Genomic DNA, 14,359 nt, shown 5'->3' with positions numbered 1-14,359 from the left:
GTAGTTTGTGATAACTGAGCAGGCACCTGTACCAGGATTCAGACTTAACCTTGCAATGAGAAGAAGGTTGTTTCACTTCTATTTTATGGATGAAATCATGATATGCATGTAGATATTTCAAACGCTTTGGTATTCGGTGTTTGCCACAACTGTGACCTTAGAGTAAAACAGAATCAAATCACTGATGGTTCTGCTATTGAAATGTGAGTAGTAGTGTAGGTCGCTATCCAAGGTCCTGACAATGTGTTGTTTACATGCAACTGTAAAGGGTGTTGTTGCAGAGGTCATATATTATGTTAGTTATTGCAATATGTCTTCATGTCATTTCATGTTTATGGTTGTTTTTATTATGAATTGATATGAAAATATTAATTGATACTTTGTGGAGGCTTACCTTATTTTATAATTAGAAGAAAACACCATGTTGAATGTGTGATCATGATGGCACTTATGTTGTAAAAATCTAATTTACTAATGTTTCATCTTTCTCATGTGTTTTGGTTGTAGTTCAACACAAAATATTATTGTCAGAATTTTCAAATAATTCCAAAGTGAAAAGCATAAAACATGCTGACTGTTACCTTTTGGAGATTGCTGGTTCTATCAATGGAAAAGTAAAAAAAGAACAATGCGGTGCAAGAAAGTAGCACCAGCCTAAATCATACTTGATGGTAGTGTTGCTGTTAAGTGTAGTTATTTAATATGTCCACTAGATGGCAGACTAGACCAGTACAAGGTAAAAACCTTATTGGGTTGGTCGGGACTCCTCCCAGAGAGGAGGACATGTTCTCCACCGAGCGAAACAAAGAGATTAGACGGTGAGAGAGGAGATCACGACAAGCTTTTTGTGACTGCACTGTCTTCGGACATATTCGTCTATTCTATTTTGGATATCTCTTTTCGGACGGTATTGGACCCTCCTTTCTTCGTGCCTTACGTGGATGTATGGAATGATGCATGCTGCGGGAAGATGGAGCTCAGTGCGGATGTTTGTGCTCTTCGTGCTGCTTGAGTGTTACTGGGAAGCGGTGTGCGGCCAGCTCTCTTACTCCGTGGCGGAGGAGGTGAAAGTGGGCACCGTGGTGGGAAATGTTGCTAAGGATTTGAGCCTCAACGTCCACGATTTGGAGTCCCGAGGGTTTCAGATCGTTGCTGGAGACGAGAGGAAATATGTGGAGGTAAACCTAAAGACTGGTGTCCTCTACGTGAATGAGAGAATAGATCGAGAGGAACTGTGTGGAGACCAAGCCAAATGTTCACTCGGTGTGGAGGCAGTGATTAATAATCCTTTAAAACTGTACCGGATTGAAATTGTAATATTGGATGTAAATGACAATTATCCGTCATTTTCTAGCCAGTTTCAGATTTTCAATATTAGTGAGAGCACAGCAACGGGAAATAAATTCCCTCTGCATGCAGCTAATGACGCCGACGTTGGTAAAAATACAGTAAATTCATACAGGCTGAGTCAAAATGAACATTTTTCTCTTGAAGCACACAAAGGAGAAACACCAGAATTAGTTCTTCAGAGGCCTTTAGACCGTGAAAAACAGCCCACTATCACACTCACATTGACTGCTATTGATGGAGGAACACCAGCTAAATCAGGCACTATGACTATTGTTGTTAATGTGTTAGACAGTAATGATAATGCTCCTGTATTTAGCCAAAGTTTATACAAAGCTAGAATATATGAGAATATTAAAGTTGGCACATCAATAATAACACTAAATGCTACTGATTTAGATGCAGGACAACATGGACAAGTCATGTATTATTTCAGCACAGGAGGAAGAGAAAAACAAACAAATATGTTTTCTATTGATGAAAAAACTGGAACCATAACAAACAAGAACAATCTCAACTACGAAGAAACCAATGCATTTGAGTTAAGAGTACAAGCCAGAGATGGAGGTTCTCCTCCCTTAACCTCTCATACCAAATTATTAATAGAAGTTTTAGATGTCAATGACAATGCCCCTAAAATTACAGTGACATCATTGTTAAACACAGTGAAAGAAGATGCAAGTATTGGCACTGCCATTGCAATCGTCTCTGTGTTGGACAAAGATGGAGGTAAAAATGGTCTGGTGCACAGTAAAATTAACAACAATGTGCCTTTTAAACTCGAGTCCAATTATAAGAATTCCTATTCTTTAGTTGTCGATGGTCCTCTTGACAGAGAGAGTGTATCTATGTACAATATCAGCATCACTGCAACCGATGAAGGAAGCCCACCTCTGTCCAGCACCAGTGTAGTTTATGTTCATGTTTCTGATGTTAATGACAACCCCCCTCGCTTCCCAGAGGCCCCCATTAATGTTTACATTAAAGAAAATAGCCCCCCTGGAGAATTAATTCATAGAGTGACCGCAGTAGATGACGACATTGATGAAAATGGCCGAGTAAGTTACTCCTTTGTACAAAGTAGCACCGACTCCATGCCGCTAACTACAATGATCAACATCAACTCCGAGACTGGAGATATAGTCAGCTTGCAGTCCTTTGACTACGAGAAGCTAAAGACCTTCCGGTTCAAAGTCCAGGCCACAGACTCTGGAGTTCCTGCACTCAGCAGCAACGTGACCGTGAACGTTTTCATCCTGGATGAGAACGACAACAGTCCCACCATCCTGGCGCCCTATTCCGAGCACAGCTCCGTTAACAGCGAGAGCATCCCCTATTCTGCCGAAGCGGGATACTTTGTGGCAAAGATCAGGGCTGTAGATGCAGACTCTGGATACAATGCACTGCTCTCCTATCACCTGTCTGAGCCCAAAGGCAACAACAACCTCTTCCGGATGGGAACCAGCACCGGGGAGATCCGCACCAAGAGGAGAATGAGTGACAATGACCTGAAAAGTCACCCCTTGGTGGTGTTGGTTTGTGATCATGGAGAAGCCTCCCTGTCAGCTACTGTGTCTATTGATGTGGTGGTGCTTGAAAGCACAGCTGACATCCACACTCCGTTCAGACATGTGCCCATAAAGGAGGAGACCTTCTCGGATTTACACTTGTATCTCCTCATCGCCATTGTGGCCGTGTCCCTCATCTTTCTGCTCAGCCTCATCACCTTAGTAGCCGTCAGATGCCACAGACAGACAGACGGCACTTTGGGCAGGTACGGGGCCCCGATGATCACCACCCATCCTGACGGGAGCTGGTCTTACTCCAAAGCTACTCAGCAGTATGACGTGTGTTTCAGCTCAGACACGCTCAAGAGCGATGTGGTGGTTTTCCCCGCACCTTTTCCACCTGTAGATGCTGAACTGATCAGTATTAACGGAGGAGACACCTTTACCAGGACTCAGACTTTACCCAATACCGACAAGGTGAGTCCATACCCTCTTCCTTGCTATGGCCTATTAACACATCACCAATAGTTGCGTGTGTATTTCACTTGAATAGTTTGAGGGGGGAAAGCCTGTCTGCAGTGAGAACTGTGATGTCCTTATCTATAGATTTTACTTCATACAGTGAGTATACTATATATACTGTATATGCTGTATAGCCTTTTTTCCACATTAAAACATTACATTTTTGGAACCACCGTCTTTGGGCCCCTTACAACATTTTTCCACGAGCCCTTTTATGATTGTACTAGTGCCATTTTTTTACAATATTACACCAATTTGAGAATAGCTACACATATTCTAATAATTCAATAGGCTACATATCTTGATTATTAAAACAAATATAAAATACTAAGATATGTTGGCCTTTCTGTTTGTGGCAACTGTCATCTCTTGGTAGTTTAGTCTTTCACTGTGTACAAATACAAAGGGTTTGTAAGGGAATACACTACACTTTGCCAGCTAGGACTGCCTGTACTATAGTACTCATGTACTATAGTACTCATGTCTCATAGTAATTTCAAACAGAAGGAAAGTATTGATAATTCTGCTATTGAAGTGTTGGAGACTTTTGAGTTGTGACCTCACAGTGGTGGTTATGATTGCTTTTGTCTCTGACCTTGGTGCTGATCTCATAGAAGCGCTCCTTTGAAGAAAACAGATACCTAGAAAATGATGAGCGACACCATCTGTAATTTGATATGTCTAACTTTATTGTGATGTTCTATTTAGACGGAAACTGTTTGGATTGCAGTGTTGGACTATGCGTACTTTGTTGTAAAAACACAGCATACAATGTGTAGATATGACTTTTTTGCTGCAGTATGTGCCTTATTTTTTAGAAAAATACTGAACATATTATCTTAATTGTCACTTCCGGTTAAAGTGACAAAAATAATGAGCCCACGAATCTATTATTCCCAATGGAGTGTGGTTTATCAGTGGAAAAGTAAATAAAGTCAAGTCAAACTTTATTTCTACAGCACATTTAAAAGAACGTGGATGAACTAAAATACTCCACCAGCCAAGCAAGCATCTCAGTATGCAGATACTTGACGTGATGGGGTTATGTAGTTATGCCATACGTCCACTAGAGGGAGATATAGACCACGGGACTGTTAAATCTTCATCCGGTTGGTCGGGACTCCTCCCAGAGAGGACGTCGTTCCCACCCGAGTGAAACAAAGAGATTAGACGGTGAGAGAGGAGATCACGACAAGCTTTTTGTGACTGCACTGTCTTCGGACATATTCGTCTATTCTATTTTGGATATCTCTTTTCGGACGGTATTGGGCCCTCCTTTCTTCGTGCCTTATACGTGGATGTATGGAATGATGCATGCTGCGGGAAGATGGAGCTCAGTGCGGATGTTTGTGCTCTTCGTGCTGCTGGAGTGTTACTGGGAAGCGGTGTGCGGCCAGCTCTCTTACTCCGTGGCGGAGGAGGTGAAGGTGGGCACCGTGGTGGGAAATGTTGCTAAGGATTTGAGCCTCAACGTCCACGATTTGGAGTCCCGCATGTTTCAGATCGTTGCGGGGGGCAGGAGGAAATATGTGGAGGTAAACCTAAAGACTGGGGTCCTCTACGTGAATGAGAGAATAGATCGAGAGGAACTGTGTGGAGACCAAGCCAAATGTTCACTCGGTGTGGAGGCAGTGATTAATAATCCTTTAAAACTGTACCGGATTGAAATTATAATATTGGATGTAAATGACAATTATCCTTCGTTTTCTAAGCATGTTCAGGTGTTAAATATTAGTGAGATCACAACAGCAGCAGGAGCTAAATTCCCTCTGCATGCAGCTAATGACGCAGACGTTGGTAAAAATACAATAAATTCATACAAGCTGAATCAAAATGAATATTTTTCTCTTGAAGCACAGAAAGGAGAAACACCAGAATTAGTGCTTCAGAGGCCTTTAGACCGAGAAAAACAGCCCACTATCACACTCACATTGACTGCTATTGATGGAGGAACACCAGCTAAATCAGGCACTATGACTATTGTTGTTAATGTATTGGATATTAATGACAATGCTCCTGTATTTAGCAAAAGTCTGTACAAAGCTACCATATATGAGAATATTAAAATTGGCACATCGATAATAACACTAAATGCTACTGATTTAGATGCAGGACCAAACGGACACGTGTTCTATTCTTTCAGTGAAGGAGGAAAAGAGAAACAAACAAACATGTTTTCTATTGATGAAAAAACTGGAACAGTAACAAACAAACAAAGTATTGACTTTGAAGAAACCAATGCATTTGAGCTAAGAGTACAAGCTAGTGATGGGGGTTATAATCCCCTAACCTCTCATACCAAATTATTAATAGAAGTTTTAGATGTCAATGACAACGCCCCTGAAATTACAGTGACATCATTGTTAAACACAGTGAAAGAAGATGCAAGTATTGGCACCGCCATTGCAATCGTCTCTGTGTTGGACAAAGATGGAGGTAAAAATGGTCTGGTGCACAGTAAAATTAACAACAATGTGCCTTTTAAACTCGAGTCCAATTATAAGAATTCCTATTCTTTAGTTGTCGATGGTCCTCTTGACAGAGAGAGTGTATCTATGTACAATATCAGCATCACTGCAACCGATGAAGGAAGCCCACCTCTGTCCAGCACCAGTGTAGTTTATGTTCATGTTTCTGATGTTAATGACAACCCCCCTCGCTTCCCAGAGGCCCCCATTAATGTTTACATTAAAGAAAATAGCCCCCCTGGAGAATTAATTCATAGAGTGACTGCAGTAGATGACGACATTGATGAAAATGGCCGAATAAGTTACTCCTTTGTACAAAGTAGCACCGACTCCATGCCGCTAACTACAATGATCAACATCAACTCCGAGACTGGAGATATAGTCAGCTTGCAGTCCTTTGACTACGAGAAGCTAAAGACCTTCCGGTTCAAAGTCCAGGCCACAGACTCCGGTGTTCCTGCACTCAGCAGCAACGTCACCGTGAACGTTTTCATCCTGGATGAGAACGACAACAGTCCCACCATCCTGGCGCCCTATTCCGAGCACAGCTCCGTTAACAGCGAGAGCATCCCCTATTCTGCCGAAGCGGGATACTTTGTGGCAAAGATCAGGGCTGTAGATGCAGACTCTGGATACAATGCACTGCTCTCCTATCACCTGTCTGAGCCCAAAGGCAACAACAACCTCTTCCGGATGGGAACCAGCACCGGGGAGATCCGCACCAAGAGGAGAATGAGTGACAATGACCTGAAAAGTCACCCCTTGGTGGTGTTGGTTTGTGATCATGGAGAAGCCTCCCTGTCAGCTACTGTGTCTATTGATGTGGTGGTGCTTGAAAGCACAGCTGACATCCACACTCCGTTCAGACATGTGCCCATGAAGGAGGAGACCTTCTCGGATTTACACTTGTATCTCCTCATCGCCATTGTGGCCGTGTCCCTCATCTTTCTGCTCAGCCTCATCACCTTAGTAGCCGTCAGATGCCACAGACAGACAGACGGCACTTTGGGCAGGTACGGGGCCCCGATGATCACCACCCATCCTGACGGGAGCTGGTCTTACTCCAAAGCTACTCAGCAGTATGACGTGTGTTTCAGCTCAGACACGCTCAAGAGCGATGTGGTGGTTTTCCCGGCACCTTTTCCACCCGTAGATGCTGAACTGATCAGTATTAACGGAGGAGACACCTTTACCAGGACTCAGACTTTACCCAATACCGACAAGGTGAGTCCATACCCTCTTCCTTGCTATGGCCTATTAACACATCACCAATAGATGCGTGTGTATTTCACTTGAATAGTTTGAGGGGGGAAACCCTGTCTGCAGTCCTTATCTATAGATTTTACTTCATACCGTGAGTATACTATATATACTGTATATGCTGTATAGCCTTTTTTCCACATTAAAACATTACATTTTTGGAACCACCGTCTATGGGCCCCTTACAACATTTTTCCACGAGCCCTTTTATGATTGTACTAGTGCCATTTTTTTACAATATTACACCAATTTGAGAATAGCTACACATATTCTAATAATTCAATAGGCTACATATCTTGATTATTAAAACAAATATGAAATACTAAGATATGTTGGCCTTTCTGTTTGTGGCAACTGTCATCTCTTGGTAGTTTAGTCTTTCACTGTGTACAAATACAAAGGGTTTGTAAGGGAATACACTACACTTTGCCAGCTAGGACTGCCTGTACTATAGTACTCATGTACTATAGTACTCATGTCTCATAGTGACTACAAGCAGAATGAAAATATTGATAATTCTGCTATTGAAGTGTTGGAGACTTTTGAGTTGTGACCTCACAGTGGTGGTTATGATTGCTTTTGTCTCTGACCTTGGTGCTGATCTCATAGAAGTGCTCCTTTGAAGAAAACAGATACCTATGATGAGCGACATTGTGTTGTTCTATTTAGAGGGAAACGGTTTGGATTGCAGTGTTGGACTATGCGTACTTTGTTGTAAAAACACTGCATACAATGTGTAGATATGACTTTTTTGCTGCAGAATGTGCCTTATTTTTTAGAAAAATACTGAACATATTATCTTAATTGTCACTTCCGGTTAAAGTGACAAAGATAATGAGCCCACGAATCTATTATTCCCAATGGAGTGTGGTTTATCAGTGGAAAAGTAAATAAAGTCAAGTCAAACTTTACTTCTACAGCACATTTAAAAGAACGTGGATGAACTAAAATACTCCACCAGCCAAGCAAGCATCTTAGTATGCAGATACTTGACGTGATGGGGTTATGTAGTTATTCCATACGTCCACTAGAGGGAGATATAGACCACGGGACTGTTAAATCTTCATCCGGTTGGTCGGGACTCCTCCCAGATAGGACGTCGTTCCCACCCGAGTGAAACAAAGAGATTAGACGGTGAGAGACGAGATCACGACAAGCTTTTTGTGACTGCACTGTCTTCGGACATATTCGTCTATTCTATTTTGGATATCTCTTTTCGGACGGTATTGGACCCTCCTTTCTTCGTGCCTTATACGTGGATGTATGGAATGATGCATGCTGCGGGAAGATGGAGCTCAGTGCGGATGTTTGTGCTCTTCGTGCTGCTGGAGTGTTACTGGGAAGCGGTGTGCGGCCAGCTCTCTTACTCCGTGGCGGAGGAGGTGAAAGTGGGCACGGTTGTGGGAAATGTTGCTAAGGATTTGAGCCTCAACGTCCACGATTTGGAGTCACGCATGTTTCAGATCGTTGCGGGGGGCAGGAGGAAATATGTGGAGGTAAACCTAAAGACTGGGGTCCTCTACGTGAATGAGAGAATAGATCGAGAGGAACTGTGTGGAGACCAAGCCAAATGTTCACTCGGTGTGGAGGCAGTGATTAATAATCCTTTAAAACTGTACCGGATTGAAATTATAATATTGGATGTAAATGACAATTATCCTTCGTTTTCTAAGCATGTTCAGGTGTTAAATATTAGTGAGATCACAACAGCAGCAGGAGCTAAATTCCCTCTGCATGCAGCTAATGACGCAGACGTTGGTAAAAATACAATAAATTCATACAAGCTGAATCAAAATGAATATTTTTCTCTTGAAGCACAGAAAGGAGAAACACCAGAATTAGTGCTTCAGAGGCCTTTAGACCGAGAAAAACAGCCCGCTATCACACTCACATTGACTGCTATTGATGGAGGAACACCAGCTAAATCAGGCACTATGACTATTGTTGTTAATGTATTGGATATTAATGACAATGCTCCTGTATTTAGCAAAAGTCTGTACAAAGCTACCATATATGAGAATATTAAAATTGGCACATCGATAATAACACTAAATGCTACTGATTTAGATGCAGGACCAAACGGACACGTGTTCTATTCTTTCAGTGAAGGAGGAAAAGAGAAACAAACAAACATGTTTTCTATTGATGAAAAAACTGGAACAGTAACAAACAAACAAAGTATTGACTTTGAAGAAACCAATGCATTTGAGCTAAGAGTACAAGCTAGTGATGGGGGTTATAATCCCTTAACCTCTCATACCAAATTATTAATAGAAGTTTTAGATGTCAATGACAATGCCCCTAAAATTTCAGTGACATCATTGTTAAACACAGTGAAAGAAGATGCAAGTATTGGCACCGCCATTGCAATCGTCTCTGTGTTGGACAAAGATGGAGGTAAAAATGGTCTGGTGCACAGTAAAATTAACAACAATCTGCCTTTTAAACTCGCGTCCAATTATAAGAATTCCTATTCTTTAGTTGTCGATGGTCCTCTTGACAGAGAGAGTGTATCTATGTACAATATCAGCATCACTGCAACCGATGAAGGAAGCCCACCTCTGTCCAGCACCAGTGTAGTTTATGTTCATGTTTCTGATGTTAATGACAACCCCCCTCGCTTCCCAGAGGCCCCCATTAATGTTTACATTAAAGAAAATAGCCCCCCTGGAGAATTAATTCATAGAGTGACTGCAGTAGATGACGACATTGATGAAAATGGCCGAATAAGTTACTCCTTTGTACAAAGTAGCACCGACTCCATGCCGCTAACTACAATGATCAACATCAACTCCGAGACTGGAGATATAGTCAGCTTGCAGTCCTTTGACTACGAGAAGCTAAAGACCTTCCGGTTCAAAGTCCAGGCCACAGACTCCGGTGTTCCTGCACTCAGCAGCAACGTCACCGTGAACGTTTTCATCCTGGATGAGAACGACAACAGTCCCACCATCCTGGCGCCCTATTCCGAGCACAGCTCCGTTAACAGCGAGAGCATCCCCTATTCTGCCGAAGCGGGATACTTTGTGGCAAAGATCAGGGCTGTAGATGCAGACTCTGGATACAATGCACTGCTCTCCTATCACCTGTCTGAGCCCAAAGGCAACAACAACCTCTTCCGGATGGGAACCAGCACCGGGGAGATCCGCACCAAGAGGAGAATGAGTGACAATGACCTGAAAAGTCACCCCTTGGTGGTGTTGGTTTGTGATCATGGAGAAGCCTCCCTGTCAGCTACTGTGTCTATTGATGTGGTGGTGCTTGAAAGCACAGCTGACATCCACACTCCGTTCAGACATGTGCCCATAAAGGAGGAGACCTTCTCGGATTTACACTTGTATCTCCTCATCGCCATTGTGGCCGTGTCCCTCATCTTTCTGCTCAGCCTCATCACCTTAGTAGCCGTCAGATGCCACAGACAGACAGACGGCACTTTGGGCAGGTACGGGGCCCCGATGATCACCACCCATCCTGACGGGAGCTGGTCTTACTCCAAAGCTACTCAGCAGTATGATGTGTGTTTCAGCTCAGACACGCTCAAGAGCGATGTGGTGGTTTTCCCCGCACCTTTTCCACCTGTAGATGCTGAACTGATCAGTATTAACGGAGGAGACACCTTTACCAGGACTCAGACTTTACCTAACACCGACAAGGTGAGTCCAGTGTGTATCTTCTCTTTGGAGTTTTCATTCACATGTCATGTGCTTCAGTTGAATAGTCTGAGGGGAAATGATGGCTGCCATGATGTCACTATGTACGTATATGTATGTTGATTTCCAAAATATATTTCTTCAAGACAGAATTAGTTCTTCACTAACACTCGGACTCTGACATTTATAGCACTGAGAAGGTTTACCGCACAGGTGAGCTTTGTAGGGTATATTTGATGGATAAGTTTAACAATTATGAGTCCCAAAGTTATGTTGGTCTTTGTATTTGTTGTGATGTTGTGTTTGTAGTTCACTCAAAGAAGCTGATAAACCTTTCCGGTTGCTGTGTTGCCTTCGAGAAAATCCAGGAGATACACTTCACTCGATGTATTTTGTATTTTTACGGGTATATTGTTTACCAAACTTGGCAACGTTTTGCTAGCTCAGACTGTGCTGCAGTAGACATGACTTTTCCTACTTAGCGATTAAAACAGAATAAAATCAGTGCTAATTCTGCTAAATGTTGGGGAATTTGGGCTTATGACTTCACTGCAGTGGTTATTATAGTACAGTTGTGTATTTATATGTGCATGTGGAGCTGATTTGTGTTGTTTTTGTAGGAAAAAATGTTCTTTCATGGGAAGAAACAGTTGTAGAAAACCATCATAGACACGGTCTAAGCCTTTTAGACAACATGATTCAGATGCCTGATTTGAATGTGCTGTCCTATTTGCAGTGAAGGAGTGAGTGGATTGTAATGTGTGATGATAATGGTACTTATGTTGTAAAAAAAAACACACATTTTTAAATGTTTCATTTTTATGCCATCATTTTTGAGGGGGGGGGGTACAGTCTTAATATGCAATTCATCCCCGAGTGACAAATAAAGGACAGTCTTATTTTTCAATATGTAGTGATTGTATCAGTGGAAAAGCAAGTCAATTGCAATACTGTAGTGTAGTGAAGACAAATGTCCACTAGAGGGCGTAAAAGACCGTGACACGGTAAAACCATTAGTCGGTTGGTCGGGACTCCTCCCAGAGAGGACGTCGTTCCCACCCGAGTGAAACAAAGAGATTAGACGGTGAGAGAGGAGATCACGACAAGCTTTTCGTGACTGCTCTGTCTTCGGACATATTCGTCTATTCTATTTTGGATATCTCTTTTCGGACGGAATTGGGCCCTCCTTTCTTCGTGCCTTATACGTGGATGTATGGAACGATGCATGCTGCGGGAAGATGGAGCTCAGTGCGGATGTTTGTGCTCTTCGTGCTGCTGGAGTGTTACTGGGAAGCGGTGTGCGGCCAGCTCTCTTACTCCGTGGCGGAGGAGGTGAAAGTGGGCACCGTGGTGGGAAATGTTGCTAAGGATTTGAGCCTCAACGTCCACGATTTGGAGTCCCGCATGTTTCAGATCGTTGCGGGGGGCAGGAGGAAATATGTGGAGGTAAACCTAAAGACTGGTGTCCTCTACGTGAATGAGAGAATAGATCGAGAGGAACTGTGTGGAGACCAAGCCAAATGTTCACTCGGTGTGGAGGCAGTGATTAATAATCCTTTAAAACTGTACCGGATTGAAATTATAATATTAGATGTAAATGACAATTATCCGTCATTTTCTAGCCAGTTTCAGATTCTCAATATTAGTGAGAACACAGCAACGGGAACTAAATTCCTTCTGCATCCAGCTCATGACGCAGACGTTGGTAAAAATACAGTAAATTCATACAAGCTGAGTCAAAATGAATATTTTATTCTTGAGACACACAAAGGAGAAACACCAGAATTAGTGCTTCAGAGGCCTTTAGACCGAGAAAAACAACCCACTATCACACTTACATTGACTGCTATTGATGGAGGAACACCAGCTAAATCAGGCACAATGACTATTGTTGTTAACATGTTAGACAGCAATGATAATGCTCCCGTATTTAGCCAAAATCTGTACAAAGCTAGAATATATGAGAATATTAAGATTGGCACATCAATAATAACACTAAATGCTACTGATTTAGATGCAGGACCAAACGGAGACGTGTTTTATTCTTTTAATGCAGGAGGAAGAGAGAAACAAACAAACATGTTTTCTATTGATGAAAAAACAGGAACAGTAACAAACAAACAAAGTATTGACTTTGAAGAAACCAATGCATTTGAGCTAAGAGTACAAGCTAGTGATGGGGGTTATAATCCCTTAACCTCTCATACCAAATTATTAATAGAAGTTTTAGATGTCAATGACAATGCCCCTGAAATTACAGTGACATCATTGTTAAACACAGTGAAAGAAGATGCAAGTATTGGCACTGCCATTGCAATCGTCTCTGTGTTGGACAAAGATGGAGGTAAAAATGGTCTGGTGCACAGTAAAATTAACAACAATGTGCCTTTTAAACTCGAGTCCAATTATAAGAATTCCTATTCTTTAGTTGTCGATGGTCCTCTTGACAGAGAGAGTGTATCTATGTACAATATCAGCATCACTGCAACCGATGAAGGAAGCCCACCTCTGTCCAGCACCAGTGTAGTTTATGTTCATGTTTCTGATGTTAATGACAACCCCCCTCGCTTCCCAGAGGCCCCCATTAATGTTTACATTAAAGAAAATAGCCCCCCTGGAGAATTAATTCATAGAGTAACCGCAGTAGATGACGACATTGATGAAAATGGCCGAATAAGTTACTCCTTTGTACAAAGTAGCACCGACTCCATGCCGCTAACTACAATGATCAACATCAACTCCGAGACTGGAGATATAGTCAGCTTGCAGTCCTTTGACTACGAGAAGCTAAAGACCTTCCGGTTCAAAGTCCAGGCCACAGACTCCGGTGTTCCTGCACTCAGCAGCAACGTCACCGTGAACGTTTTCATCCTGGATGAGAACGACAACAGTCCCACCATCCTGGCGCCCTATTCCGAGCACAGCTCCGTTAACAGCGAGAGCATCCCCTATTCTGCCGAAGCGGGATACTTTGTGGCAAAGATCAGGGCTGTAGATGCAGACTCTGGATACAATGCACTGCTCTCCTATCACCTGTCTGAGCCCAAAGGCAACAACAACCTCTTCCGGATGGGAACCAGCACCGGGGAGATCCGCACCAAGAGGAGAATGAGTGACAATGACCTGAAAAGTCACCCCTTGGTGGTGTTGGTTTGTGATCATGGAGAAGCCTCCCTGTCAGCTACTGTGTCTATTGATGTGGTGGTGCTTGAAAGCACAGCTGACATCCACACTCCGTTCAGACATGTGCCCATAAAGGAGGAGACCTTCTCGGATTTACACTTGTATCTCCTCATCGCCATTGTGGCCGTGTCCCTCATCTTTCTGCTCAGCCTCATCACCTTAGTAGCCGTCAGATGCCACAGACAGACAGATGGCACTTTGGGCAGGTACGGGGCCCCGATGATCACCACCCATCCTGACGGGAGCTGGTCTTACTCCAAAGCTACTCAGCAGTATGACGTGTGTTTCAGCTCAGACACGCTCAAGAGCGATGTGGTGGTTTTCCCAGCACCTTTTCCACCTGTAGATGCTGAACTGATCAGTATTAACGGAGGAGACACCTTTACCAGGACTCAGACTTTACCCAATACCGACAAGGTGA

At 42.9% G+C, this 14,359-nt stretch overlaps 3 protein-coding genes across 15 annotated transcripts in view; all 3 read left to right on the top strand.

Moving 5' to 3' along the window:
• Positions 1–14,359, top strand: part of LOC131110216 (protocadherin alpha-C2-like) — a 116,138-nt gene that overhangs the window by 53,021 nt on the left and 48,758 nt on the right. The window contains exon 1 of one of the 13 annotated variants that reach the window (XM_058063083.1): positions 8,365–10,758. The exons of 11 other annotated variants lie outside the window; for them this stretch is intronic. In XM_058063083.1, coding sequence (XP_057919066.1) covers positions 8,365–10,758 — 2,394 coding nt within the window. Of the gene's footprint in view, positions 1–8,364; positions 10,759–10,787; positions 14,356–14,359 lie in introns of those variants that run through there. One more of the 13 variants, XM_058063084.1, reaches the window with a different exon arrangement.
• On the top strand, positions 599–3,398 carry LOC131110221 (protocadherin alpha-9-like). The gene has a single exon (XM_058063103.1). The coding sequence runs from the start codon at positions 942–944 to the stop codon at positions 3,381–3,383; it is 2,442 nt and encodes an 813-aa protein (XP_057919086.1). The 5' UTR covers positions 599–941; the 3' UTR covers positions 3,384–3,398.
• LOC131110220 (protocadherin alpha-9-like) lies at positions 4,080–7,133 on the top strand. The gene has a single exon (XM_058063102.1). It carries the CDS (start codon positions 4,676–4,678, stop codon positions 7,118–7,120), a length of 2,445 nt encoding a protein of 814 aa, XP_057919085.1. The 5' UTR covers positions 4,080–4,675; the 3' UTR covers positions 7,121–7,133.

The sequence above is a fragment of the Doryrhamphus excisus genome, chromosome 23, assembly GCF_030265055.1.
Source record: "Doryrhamphus excisus isolate RoL2022-K1 chromosome 23, RoL_Dexc_1.0, whole genome shotgun sequence".
In the NCBI taxonomy this organism is placed as follows: domain Eukaryota; kingdom Metazoa; phylum Chordata; class Actinopteri; order Syngnathiformes; family Syngnathidae; genus Doryrhamphus; species Doryrhamphus excisus.
The sequence above is the reverse complement of the archived record's forward strand: the minus strand, read 5'-3'. Positions and strand labels throughout refer to the sequence as shown.

Excerpts from the sequence above, each read along its gene's own strand:
- LOC131110220 (XM_058063102.1), top strand. The coding sequence starts at position 4,676 with ATGTATGGAATGATGCATGCTGCGGGAAGATGGAGCTCAGTGCGGATG.
- LOC131110221 (XM_058063103.1), top strand. The coding sequence starts at position 942 with ATGTATGGAATGATGCATGCTGCGGGAAGATGGAGCTCAGTGCGGATG.